General features: G+C 40.1%; 1 protein-coding gene across 9 annotated transcripts in view; it reads right to left on the bottom strand.

Annotated features, from left to right (window-relative positions):
* The window catches only part of NAV2 (neuron navigator 2), a 408,453-nt gene that overhangs the window by 145,353 nt on the left and 249,531 nt on the right, over nucleotides 1-13,569 (bottom strand). For all 9 annotated transcript variants that reach the window (XM_054826434.1, XM_054826435.1, XM_054826436.1 and 6 more), the window contains one exon: nucleotides 9,988-10,040. In XM_054826434.1, the coding sequence (XP_054682409.1) occupies nucleotides 9,988-10,040 (53 nt within the window). The remainder of the gene's footprint in view (nucleotides 1-9,987; nucleotides 10,041-13,569) is intronic.

Here is a 13,569-nt window from a genome sequence, read left to right as displayed (position 1 = left end):
GTGGAAACAAGGAAAGAGCCGAAAAACAAGCCGTTTTCAGCAAGCTGTTTCTTAAGGCAAACTCTATTCCTTGTCTATAGTTTCAGGTCAAGCTTTTACACTCAATATTTTTATATCATGAAGTTTAGGGAAAGCCTTAAAATCTTAAGTCATTAACAATCCTTAAAACCCTGGAGATTTGGGGGAGGGAGGGTTCTGCCTTCAAATAATGTCTCATTTGCACTATTTCCTAAACAACATAATATATATTAAGAAACATGACAACAAAATCACAAATTCCATTTTCCCCAGAAGGATATAAATACTAACTATTTTCCTTTGTTTAAAATAAATCTCCATTAGTAGTTATCCCAATCAAAATGTTTGTTGGGTTTTTTTTGTTTTGTTTGGTTTTTTTAAAGAAAATGTTCATATGCTGTTCCTGACTATTTGGACAAAAATGTCTCTCAAAACTAAGTTTCAGGATATTGACAGAACTCAGCGGATAGCTTTGAAATTAAATAGCAGATGTAACATAAGGACAAATGAAGCTAATCCGTGTTCTGAAGCCGGGTTGTAACAGATACAGCCACAGAAACAAAAATGTACTGTCATGGGTACACTGTTTTCACATGTACGTGAAGAGTTGACTCTCTCTGGTACAAATGCATTATTTTGGATTTTTAAAGAACAGGACAGTTTGGGCACTAGCCTAAGGCTGAAGAACTAGCCTAAGCCTCACCTCTCATCCTCCTCTCTGCGACCCTGGTTAAAGCCTTAGCTTGCCTGTGCCTCAGCTCTTCCTCTGCAAATAATGGGACAAACATTCAATATTCACTCACGACACGCCTAATATAAATAGAAACGGGGGCAGTAAGCACCACAGAGAAAGCTGCGATTCACGACGGCCAAGATTTCTAATGACATCAAAGAGCATCCAAAGGGCGTTCTTGTATTGCGAACGATTTCAGGCAATCCTATGCGACTCGCAAGGCTTGCCAAAGCTAATCTGGTCTGGGAGAGGCAGATGGAAGGGTTGGAGAAATTTTCCTAGTTTATTTTGAAATCCAGCTTTTGGGGTTTTTTCCAGATTTATTTATTCAAAAGTGAAACTTTCCTATGGAGAGAAAAAAAAAGTAAAGGGCAATTTCTTTGAAAAATATCCCTGGAAATATTATTTTTGGATCAGCTTTTCAGGATCAGGCCTTAAATATATTTGAAAAGTTCAAGTGGATAATTTGTGCATAATTCGAAGTCTTGAGACATCCTAAATTATGATTAGTTAAGCATCAACAAGTTCAACTTTGCAAAACGCCTATCAACAGAGTATCCCGCCTCTGGAGAATCATTAATTTAGGATATAGATGAAACTCTTCGCTGGTCCTAGACACTAGGACTAGTTTTTAGCACACATGACACTAACTGTACATTATTGGCACTAAATCTCAGCTTACGTATAACTGAAGACAGGAACAGATGGGGTGGAAACTATGGCTGTGCTCAGTAAATACATAATGAGGAGGGCAGCGAGTCCACGAACGCTTCATTTCCACCTTCCCTGGCTGCTCGCAGGAGACCTGTTAATATCTGGGGCTTCCAGACTGAAAGTTATGTGTTTCTAGTGCTGTGCACTTGGGATTAAATGTAGAATATCATCAATATCTAGTGAAGATGGACTTGTTCCAAAAACATCCTTGAATTCTACATAAAAGAATATTTTTAAAAGAGCATAAATGCTTAAAAGGAAGGACTGACACTAAAACCACTCAACGCAGTAAGCGCTGGCTCTTGTACACTGTTGTATTTCCTCAAATACTAGCTCAAGTGTTGAAGGCTCTGTATATCGTTAACTTGAATTTGCAGCAGGAATCCAGAATTTAACAAAACTGACGTACAAAGAACTACACAGAACGTTTTATCACAAATGAAGCTTTTGCCTCAGAAAAAAGTTTCACATTAATACTGCTGCACTCTATTAAATGATTAATTATAAAAATAAAATAACCTACAAATCACAAATTAATTTTAAGGTAATGCAAGCAAATTACAGATTCTCAATTACTGTGAGTGGGACGACAGTACACCAGCAAATGATCTGGTTTCGTTTATTGGAATACAAGCAAACTAAAGAAGTCGTAGCGGTCACCTCACGGCTGTGTCACGTGAAGGAGCTCTGGCAATACAGTCCTTGACAGTTGTTCCTTTCTAAAAGAGATCCACGGGAAGGGAGCTACCGCCGCAGCCCGTTCCCAGGCGTCCCCAGCCCCCTCTCCGTCTCGGCTGACGTGCATACTTGTGTCTCGAGGTCTGAGGGCCACGGCTTCACCTGTTCCCAACTGATTTATTCTGGTGGCTGGAAGGGCACCAGCACATATGGGCTCCTTCCTTCCTTGCACCTGGGTAACATCTCCTACTGAAGTTCTCCTGCAATAGTACTGTTGAAATATATAAGAATAATCCTACATAAAAAGCCAAAGAAGTCATTTTTCTGCATCTGTGTTACCTTCACAGACTAATTAGCTGTTATCACACAATTACAGTGTATAAGCAATGGCTGGAAATCAAAGATTTATGACCACGCATAGACAAAAAGTTTATTTCTCTGGGCTGTATAATCCTTCGTAAAAGCTACAATGTGTTTCAGATATTCAAGAGTGAAGAGCTTAGAACGACATACCCTATGAAAAGAAACAAAGGTCTAGGGACCAGAAGAAATTGCCATACAAACAGCTTTAATTCTTACGTCATAAACCTGACCAAGAAATTTGTCATATTCTTGTTGAATACATAGTTTCACTCTACAGTTTTTAAACAGTGCAGCAGACAGTCGGGTTTCTGTCGAGAAACAATGCACAACTCAGAAACCACAATTAAACTATGCACACACGAGCAGATACCTTTTGTTACCCACCTAAGCTTTAAACTCGGGTTACTGTGATTTTGCTGCCGTTATGGAAGACAAAGTTTTCTTCACAGCCAAGGTTCAGAAAAAGAATTAGTTTCCCAGAAAGGAGAAGAATAATTGTCCTCAAATCCCCTTAACCCTTTTTCCGTTACAAAAGGTTCTGATACAGTTAACCCTGAATAAAACCCATCACTTATCCCTGACAGACTCCGCACAAGATTTAGTCTGAGCAGAGTTTTTGCTCATGGTACCAAACTCAGCACCAACAGAGTCCAGGTGAAGTTACTACAATCCACCGCACCGAACACAGCCTCACACAGTTCCACACGTTGTACGTGCTCTAACGCGCAGGCATGGGAAGTTAAAAACTGTCATCCATAATTTCCCATTTTTCCCCATTTATACAAAACATAGCAAGAAGATATATATTTGCCAAGTATTGCATCCAAAGCATATTTATGTAATTATTTTACATAAATAATAGGCACGGCAAATAAAGAATTATTTTTCTAGACTTCGGTGCCGGTGCACATAGGGAAGTGTCAGATACAGGTATCTCCACATACGGATGTGGAGTGACCCTGGGCCCTTCGTGCATTTGCTGTTTCATGTATTTAGTTCAAACGGGGCAGAACCATAGGTGTTCAAAAAGTTATAATTCCATTTAACAGTGAAATAAGTGATCAATCTAATTCTGCTGTTACAGTTAAGCTGACATCTTCCAGTTTTCCATAAAAAATTACTTTTTAAGTCAGTTCTCTTTTGCTCCTTATTGAACCTCACACCGTTTCACAGACAGATGACATCCAAGTTCTTGCATCACTGGGTAAGGCAAAGAATTCGGACACGCCATCGGGGACCACGAGGACGATCCCTTATGGGAATGACAGACTGTCATCAGCAACATCACCAACGGTGCCACATACATCCACCCAACGGACAGAACAGCATGCACATACTGCCTTATCTCCTATCTCCGCACACAGAAGAGTTTTGGAAGCCTTTTTCTTCAGAAGTTAAACAAATACCTATTTAGTGACACTTTATGGCAGGGAGATGTATAGATCGACCTTTCCCTACCCAGTCTAGCTCTGTTTATCATGTTATTTTCTACGGAGGGTGATGGCGGGGGTGAGGGGGCGGCTTGTGGTTTTATTTAGACTGTAAGCTCTGCAACACAGAAACCTATGATCCAACCATGCCTGTCTCACTGATTACCATACACAAATGGTAAGCATAACAGCGTAACAACGGTCTGGATCTCTGGAAAAAAAAAAAAAAAGACAGTAAAATGAATCTTATCTAGGAGCAATAGTCATTATAAAGTGAGGAAGAAGGACACCTAAGTACAAGCAACCTGACGGATCACCTCTGTAGTAAATCATTCCTGTCTGCATGACAGCATGGGTTCATGCATGATCAACAGAAACACAGGACATTTAGAGAAAATGCTTTAAACATTCCTAAACTCAATATCTGGCCAAGTGCCTCCCCAGGCAGTTGAAGGAGCTAAGCTGATGCTTGCCACCGGCCAGGCTGGCACGGCTCCGGGTAGCGTCTTCCCCTCCAGCTAACCTTCAGCTGTGAGGAAGCATACCATGGCTTAAGGCCAAAAGACACCCATTTGTTACTGTAGTAACATTAAAACAGATTAAATTTCTAAACATATACTGCCAGTACCATAGAAACTGCCCAAGCAAAGCAAGGGGAAGGCTTACCAGAATACAGAAACATTCCCTTTACTACATTTCTCAGAACAACCTTGGGGTAGGATAACTTGAAAATAAATGGCTATATTTAACCACTAGGATGTGTTTCCAAAAATGCTATGCTAGGAATTTGCAGAAGGGAAAAAAAAATAAAAAAAAAAATGCTTGTCATGCTTTTGATCTTCCCGGCAGAGCTGCTCCCCTGAATTAACAGCACATGCCCAGGCAGCAGAGTCCTCCTCGGCTTTGGGGAACGGGCGATCAACCAGACTTCAGCCCCACCAACCCTGAGGCAGCAACAGCCTCGCAGATTTATTGAGGCTAGCTAAGGCAATGTTTAGACAACACCAGGTGTATAAAAATGCTCAAAATGTCTAAAGGAGCAGGTTAAAGTGGATGCCTGCTCTTGTAGAGCAAAGATGGAATTATTTTCCATGAGAAAAATACAAGCAGCTAAGAATATTTATTTATTCAGCAGTCATTTTTACTTATTTGTACAAAACACACGAGCTCATCCACTCAGTGGATCTTACACCCATATAAGATACATATACTTATAGACTATGTATACTTATATACATATCTGCTCAGGTGATGCAGATGGTTTCAGCTCATATTATTCCTGCCAGCCGGCTCATTAATGTGTACCCTGCTGTATCTTTTAAGTATGGGCCATATCACACCAGCATTCACATTTATTATCTCATTTCTTTGAGAAAAAGAACACAGAAATATGTATAGCATGTGCCATACGCAAACAGTAACAAAGACTTCAACATCTCATGCTCTTTTCTTCAATAAAACAAGATTCATAGAGCAGGGGATGGAGCTGGCGAGGGTCACGCTGAGGAGGGAAGTGGACACCCAGCTCTAACGAGTGAATTAAAACTCCCAGCGCAGCTCGCTTCAAAACCAGGAGCCATACCAGGCTGGAGAATTTCCATACAAACTGTTCTTTGACTTTGGGTGTTACATACGTTACAGAGCAGCTCATTTTCAGAACACAAGAAATCAGTCAAATATTAAAATAATAGTCAAATTGTCATCGCTGGAGTAAGGTTTCCTTGCAAATGAAGTCATTATATTGAAAACACAGCCTTCAGCTCGACTTTTGTAAAGTCCTTGGAAAGAAATGCAAGCTCTGACCCATGCTGCACTACAAGATTCTTTACATTTACAAGACAAACAGTAGTAGAAAGACTGAAGAGTATTATTTTACTAGTAACAGCTTGATATCTGCATCAGAAAGGGATGAGTCTTGAAAAACTTCTGGTCAACACACGAAAAAATAAATACCTCCTCTTTGTTATTTGATAACACAGATACTTATATACACAAAGTGATCATCCTTAAAAATAATAAAACCCAACCACAAACCCACATGAGAACCACAGTTATTTCCTACTCTATTTATAGGAAGAAACTGTGGTGTTGGTTCAGCCTGCATTCCTTCTGTTGCTCCAAATTCTTGTTTTGGGTGTCCCACAACTTCCCCAGGCTTAGCATGGGAAGATGAGAGTTTGCTTTATCCACCTACGGGTTCCCCCTTCCTCTTCCCTTCGGCACTGACAGCTTTGCTACCCCTCCACTCCTTCAAGGCTTCAGTAACAAGGGTAACACACTATCGCTTCTCAGACTTTCACACCTAACATCTTAGTTCTTTCTAGAGTATCATCATCTGTGATTTTTCTTTTTTTAAATGTTGAACCTTGGAAAAAATAAATTTTGTGTTCTCATTAGTCTTTTCTCATACTTTTTTCTTAAATATAGAAATATGTCTTATCTCTTTCCACTGCCAGATTCAATATTTCTTACCCTGACATTTAAGGTGGCAAAAGCCCTCTACCTCTCCCATAAGTCACCTTGCTGCTGCTATTCTACCCCTTCCTTCCAGTCCCACCTTCAGTTGTGTTTCAACTGTTGCCTGTGTCTGCCAACACATCCCCTCACCAGCAAGCATCTCTCCTCTCTTCTTTGTCTTCAAGTCCACATTTTAAAAACTAACTTTCTTTACTCGTCTCTCTCCCCAGTCACTGCTGTTCTAGCTGATACGGATCTTCTCTTTCCTTCGCCTTGCTCTTCACTTCAATGTTCTGATCTCTCAATCATCTTGTCCTTTGCCTTTTTCTTATATCACCTAATTTTTACCATCATCTCATCTTGTTATGATTTACCACTTGCATGTACTAGGTAACACTGTGCTAAAACCTTGCTGTGAAACTTTCTTCAAAAACTGTGACCATTTTGCATGACATATTTCCTCACAGACACAACACAGCCCCGATAGAACAAGATTTCTACGGGCTGCCATTACAGCCAGACTTGACAGCCGCATGTAACAACCCACGTACTCTATTTTTTTGTTTGTTTACTTTATCATTTTACAAATATAAGCGATATGAACCCTTTTAGAACAGGTAACGTTCAGCACTCAAATGTACTTACATCAATAAGAATAATCTACACTAGCTATAGGGGAAGGGACTAAACGGTACCTCCTACACAGTCCAGATTCTGCAGGATGCCCAACGTTGAGCTCTAATATCATCCCCAGAAAGAGATCTCTGTTTTTCCATCACCAAGCAATATCAGCAGAGAAAGCCCTACTCGGGTTTATTGACCTCAATCTTTGTTTCAGAAGTGTGTAGGAGAGGAAACCGATCTCATTTTACCCTCCTTTGCCCTGTTCTCAAGAACCATGCCAATATTTTCTTGTGCTTCATTCTAAAAACCGAAATGCAGTTGTGGTGATGGTCTCCAAATCTTCTTGGTCCCAGAGCCCACGCTCCATATGACTACCTCCTCTATTAACCACAGGATTTTCTGCATGCCAGCTGGAACTAATCATCACAATTACAGGCTTTTGTTTAGAGGAATATCTACCGTACAAAAATATAGAGGTTTGGAAAAAAACACCACCCCGAAACAGTTGTTATGCAGATGACAAGATATAGAATAGTCTATCATAGATTCAATGAAAGCCAGCCAACTGTAATCCGGAGCAAAGGAAGACAGCAATACTCCCCGCACAGCAGAGAAACCTGGACAAGATGACAAGGGGGGATAAGTTCTCACCTAAATGTTTTTCATGGAGCCAGTGGGGGTCCTTGTCATGTCATTTCTGGCACTGGGACCAGGTTGATAAGCACTGACAGCCCCACATGGTTCTGCAGTACTAAACTTAATTTGACAAGGCTTATTAGCGCTGGCTTTGAGCCTGACAGACCCAAGCTGTCTCTAATGCTCAATTTGGGCAAATTTCTATGATTCTCTCCAACGCTGTAACAATGTAACAATGCAAAAAGACCTGATCTGGCTCTGTGTCGAGCTCTCTAAGGTTTGGCGGGCTTTACTGGCTTCGGACAGTGCCACATGGAAGCAAATACCCTTGCTTTCACACCCACTTTAATGGGCTTGGAAGACACAGATTTGCTCCAGCTTTCCAAGCTGATACATCTGGCTCTTCGCAATTCAGCTCACATGTGTCTCTGCTCGTGGCATCCTGAATCGACAAATGAGATAACTGCCCACAGGCGAAAAGATGATAGTAGAAGGCTTGCCTCTAAGCTATATTAAGAGGAAAGTGCACTGCAAAGGATGAAGACTGCTGTATCTAAACAAACACTGTAACATATGGGTTCTTCCTAGAACGCAGGAGACCTGCAAAAGGGTTGTCTCCTTAAACACTGCAAGCAATTGCGTGAACACCCCCTCTATGAAGATACTTGTGTTCTTGCCTTAATACCCTTACTGTAAGATAGAGAGTTCTGTAAGCACACACACTTAATAAAAGCAAGCTAATAAGCATAACCGTCATTTTTCTCACGTGAGGAAAACCACTGGGGATGCCCAGCTATGACCGATGCGCTACGTCTCATGAGCGGGGGACGCACTCCCACTCACTCCACTCTCTTGAATGAGCCACCGGAATAACATCCGAGCAGGTAGTGCAGAGCAAACATTTCTTTCCAGCACTCTTCCCAAGTCGTGACGCAGCACATGCCCTCTGCACGCCTCTGGTTATCACCAGATCTGACTTCTACAAGCGACCTACAGCGTGCATCCGACTATCCAACAGAACAACGCTGCTCCTTCACTGAAAACAATGACTTAAAGTGACTTTTAGCTACAATGCCCTGGAATTTGTTACAGACTCCAGTCCTGAATGAAATTCAGTCCTTATGATCCACTTGTGGAATATCAAATTATAGTAATTGTCAAAATTTCCTCAATTATTTATACTCTAGACAGCTGCTGTGGCTACAGCAAGAATAGCAACCAACCTCTTCAAAGCAGTAAAAAGTAGCAATGATAAATCTTTTAGATGGCTTTCTTTTTACGGAGCGCTTTTGCTCCGTGGGTTTAAACAAGATTGATAACTTTCAAGAAACAACAAAAAGCCAAAACAGAATAGCAGAACGCAGCGTGGTTTCTGACTTAAGATAGCAAACTCATCAAAACTTTAAACTTTTGTTTAACTACGTGAGGAGTTGTGCCCAAGCTGCAGTTGTTCCCAACTGTCCCTACCGCCACAGAGTCATAAAAAAGAAAAACATTAAAATAGCTTCGCACACAGAACAGACAGTCACATATCCCCAAAAGAGCACTTGCAATGCAAAGGGGAGGTTTTTAGAATTCACATTGTACAACGATTTTTTTTCTCAAGATACAGAAGGAAATAACCTTCTTTAAAATACTAAAAAACTTAAACATTCCTCTCCCAGGATGCATTTTAAAAATCAGTTTCTTATTATTTGCATTCTTAGTAAAGTTCTGCCTATAATTTTAGCTTCACCAATACTCAGGCATACTCTTGAGGTACTCTATGCTTTTCATTTTACTGCACTAATTTTTGGTTCTTCAGTTTTAAATGTTAAATACAAGCAAGATACAAACCAACTTCTTTTACAAATTAGAACTTATTAAGTCAAAACCGAGTTGCATACCTAAAACATCTTGAATTTTGCAATTTGAAATTTTTTCATTTAGCGCGTTTCGCTCATTTATTTTGTGTCTTTTCAAAGAATATAGGAAGTCTTGATCCAACTTTAAATATGTAATTCTGCTTTTTCAATACTACTGTCTATATAGAGGAATAGAATTTTATTTTTATACATTCCTCTGTAACTATGTGATAGTTCAGAAATATAAAATACCAATGAAAGAATAATATTGATTGTAAGGATGTCACTAATGATAAGGCCTAATTCAGCTACTGTGGAGTACAACGGGGCATGAACTGTAATATTAGGGTTCTTCAGATTATACCTTTGCTCTCACTACTGTGAAAAACTAATTAAAAATTATTATTAAAAGTCTCAGACATTGAATTCACACGCTCTCACTTGACACTTGACCACGTACACACAAACAAGAGACTACTTTACTACTTACCATTTGAGATCTATTTTTGGGGCAGCCATTGATGTCTTCAATCTTTTCATTTGCTGAAAAACAACCAAGAAAAAATAAAAATAGGGGAAATAAAGCAAAAAACTATACCAATGACTTTTATTCCAATTATTTCCAGAGCACTTGCTGCGAGCTAAATAAAAGGGTTTCAGATTGTAGTTGTCCAGTCAAAGCGAATGTGTGAAACACTGAGACCCATCAAAAAAAAGCAGCTGGAGTTTTCTGGTGGGTCATGCCTCCAGAGACAGCTGGGGGCAGAAAACAACTGGTCTGACATCATCATGCACAGTGACGGGTAACTCCTTTAAACTACAAAAAAGATTTAAACTCTAGAAACTGAATTACTGCTGGGAGGAAAAGCGAACAGCACGTATGTATAGATTTTTGCATGTCAATTCATTTGCTTGTAGAGTGAATATGGATTTTTAAATCTAGATGGGAAATTTATGATCAATAACACTAATTTTAATTTTTTTTTTCCCCAAGTACAAGGCACAAGACTACTTTTCAAGCTGCTTGTCCATGGCTTACATGCAATGCAACTTGCAGAAAAAGATACAGTTTCAGTCTTTAAAGTCCCAAGTGAAATAATTAAGTTGCTGAGGTGGTTGAATGTTCGTTTGCCCTAGACTCTTAGTTTGCTCAGCCTCCCATTTCAGTCCTGGACCCTGAAATGACTTCTGTGCTAGACTGAAGAATCAGTTATAATCAAAGTTTGGTTTCCCACGGTTTTTTCACTGTAATAAAATAGGTGTTCGCATCCCATTTGATGAATCGAACAAATTTGCCTCCCATTGATTCTTATATTAAAATCTGTATGTTCTACCAGTCCCATCTTCTCAGGATATTGGTCAGAACTCCATCTCAATATCAAATTTGGCACAATATTCCAACAGCAGTCATAACAATGGCAAACAAAGAAGTAAAATAACCACTCGTGCCTAGCATTCCCCTTTTTATACATCAAGGTGTCACAGCACACTCTTATGCCACAGTAATGCATTTAAGAATATATGCTAATCTGAAAAAAATTGCAGCTAAATTATCCACCGTACTGTCCCCCAGAGTGGTCTGTCAGCCTGTACACACAAAGAGCACACAGTCCTTTCAAGAATGTGATCTCAGAGTTGGTCACACAGAAACAAAACTTATTTCTTTAAATCTCAATTGCAAATCCTGTGCATCCATCTTTTAGTATTTACTATCTCTCAGTTTAGTAACATGCAATATCTTCATCAACTAAATTCATAATACTTTAAAAAACCTGATAGCTATTAAGATTTTATTCCTATAAATTTGCGCCATTCATAATTATTACTTGAAAGGAGACTAATGAACTTCTGAACAAGTTCTCTCTTGTTTGGGGCACGTGTACTGAGATACCCCTAATAACCCCGGGCATTTTGTTTATCTTCCTTAAAAAGTACTAGCTTTTACCCTAATCCTCTAGACCTTCCAAAATGTTACATGATAATTTTAAAACCAGTGTTAGCAAACCATAAAGTCTATTCCCTGGTTCTCTTCAAGCTCTTGTATGCAAACTACTTAGACTCACCTGCTTGAAACTGCCTGAACTGTTAGTAACTCGTTTCCAAGATTCTGCTGCAATATGGCATTCGACTTTTTCTGGGGTTTTTTTAGCATGCAAATGTAGAACCAAAATATTTACTCGACACTTCTACACTTTGTGGGTCTTGCTACCCATTCACAGGCTTGGAGTACAAGCTTGGTTCTACAGCTGTACAGTAAAGGTTAACCCCATAAATCCCCTAAACTAACAAACATGCTGTTCTGTAACATGGGAAAATTAATGGCAAAGGAAGGTGTAAGCCACCTCAAATTTTTCTTGTTAGGAGAAGTTTGCATCCAACACACACCAACTGTTTGGGCTGTTACCTTTTATCCTCTTCCCTTTTTACATTGTGATTAATAATATTACCATTCTCAATTAGAAATCATTCCTTTTGTCCTCATACCTTTCCATCAGCTTGCAAGATGTCATCAGCTATCCTCGTACTCTTCTGATAACTGATTTGTAGCTTATTTCATTACTACCAGTTTCCTGTATTTTCTTGTGCTCTACTTTTTTTGTTTTGAAACCGTTGCTTTTACTTCCTCTCAAAAGCTATGTTAAACCCAGGCAACTTCCCCTCCCACTCATGAACCTGCAGGTTTTTGTCCACCAGAAGATGATTCTTCATCAGTTCCCAATTATTCACCACTTCCTTTGATGCCGTTGGCCTTCTCTGCCATGGGTGATTTAGGATGTAGAGGACCAGAAATAGTTGGTGGGAATCTGAAGACTAACAAGAACTGGAGTTTCTGCTCCAATTTACCTGCACCATCAGGTGCTACTTCTGCTTACCCCTGGGCAATCACTTTTCCCTGGGCAGGTTTATGCTCTCCCTTTTCTCCTTCTAAACCCAGTCCCAACTCACCTACAGCTCTCAGTTACTCCCTTCAGTAGATTAACGTGCTTATCTTTTCCCTGCTGCTACAAGTGCTATGAAAAGCAGGTGCGATAGAGAGCAACCAAAAAACCTAGCGGTGGGACAAACTGGCAGCTGGGCTGAACTTTAACTCATACCTCTCTATCGAACCCATTGGGACAAGACCTCAGAGACTCAACCTAGGCTGGGGAGATGCATCAAAGTGGCCCACAGGTCTATTTAGCACTTGGCAGGTATCTGCCTAAATCACCAGGCAATTGTTTCGATGAGCCCGTTCCTTGGCCATAGCTGGACCCTGTCTTTAACCTTTCCACCGAGTTCCAAGGAACGGTGCTTGCAGCAGGTCCGAGGTAACTTGCCCTTCTTGTGGGGATGATTGTAAAGAGATAGCAATGAATGAGATAACGTGGTGTGCCACGGGCAGCGTGATGGTACAGTTCATCGCATGAGTCACTGCATGCTAGAGTATCTTGGAAACGTGTCCAATTTCACAGCTGCAAAAGCACAGATTTCTGGCTGAAATAAATGGGCAACTCTCACAGCTACTGTTTCTATTGGCCACATAGGAATACTACATCATTTCGCATAATCTGGAAGTCACAGGCAATCATAAAGGCCTTAAATTCTATCTCAGCCTCGAGCAAGATGTAAATTCACAACCACAGAAGTGTGAAATGCAGGGGATTTTTCCCAAACTGACTGCAAGTCTGCAGAGCTTCAGCCTTTTTTCTTTTTCTTCACTGCAAATACAGTGAATTTGGTTCAAGTGCTTTTAAGTGTTTGCAAACTTTCCCCATTTATACACAGATTGAGGGGTGTAATAAGGTAGACAGTAGAAACCAGCTGTGCTCTATAATCAAAGTAGCAATGAGTGACATTGGGCTTTCATTAGCTAGATCTGAATCAAAGTTTGGAAAACGGTACCTAAAAGAATATTGGGGTTTATGTATTTTGACAGAAGGCACATTGTGAAACTGCAAGCCAAAGTTATATGAAAACACAAGTGAAAAGGAAACGCTAACAGCAGAAGTTGCAAAGAATTCTTTAAATATATCAGCCAGTGAGCAGTCAGCATCCCACTTATATAGGTACCACAAACCTGGCGAAAAAAATC

This window comes from Grus americana, chromosome 5, assembly GCF_028858705.1.
Source record: "Grus americana isolate bGruAme1 chromosome 5, bGruAme1.mat, whole genome shotgun sequence".
NCBI lineage: Eukaryota > Metazoa > Chordata > Aves > Gruiformes > Gruidae > Grus > Grus americana.
This window is presented reverse-complemented; position numbering and strand designations above follow the sequence as displayed.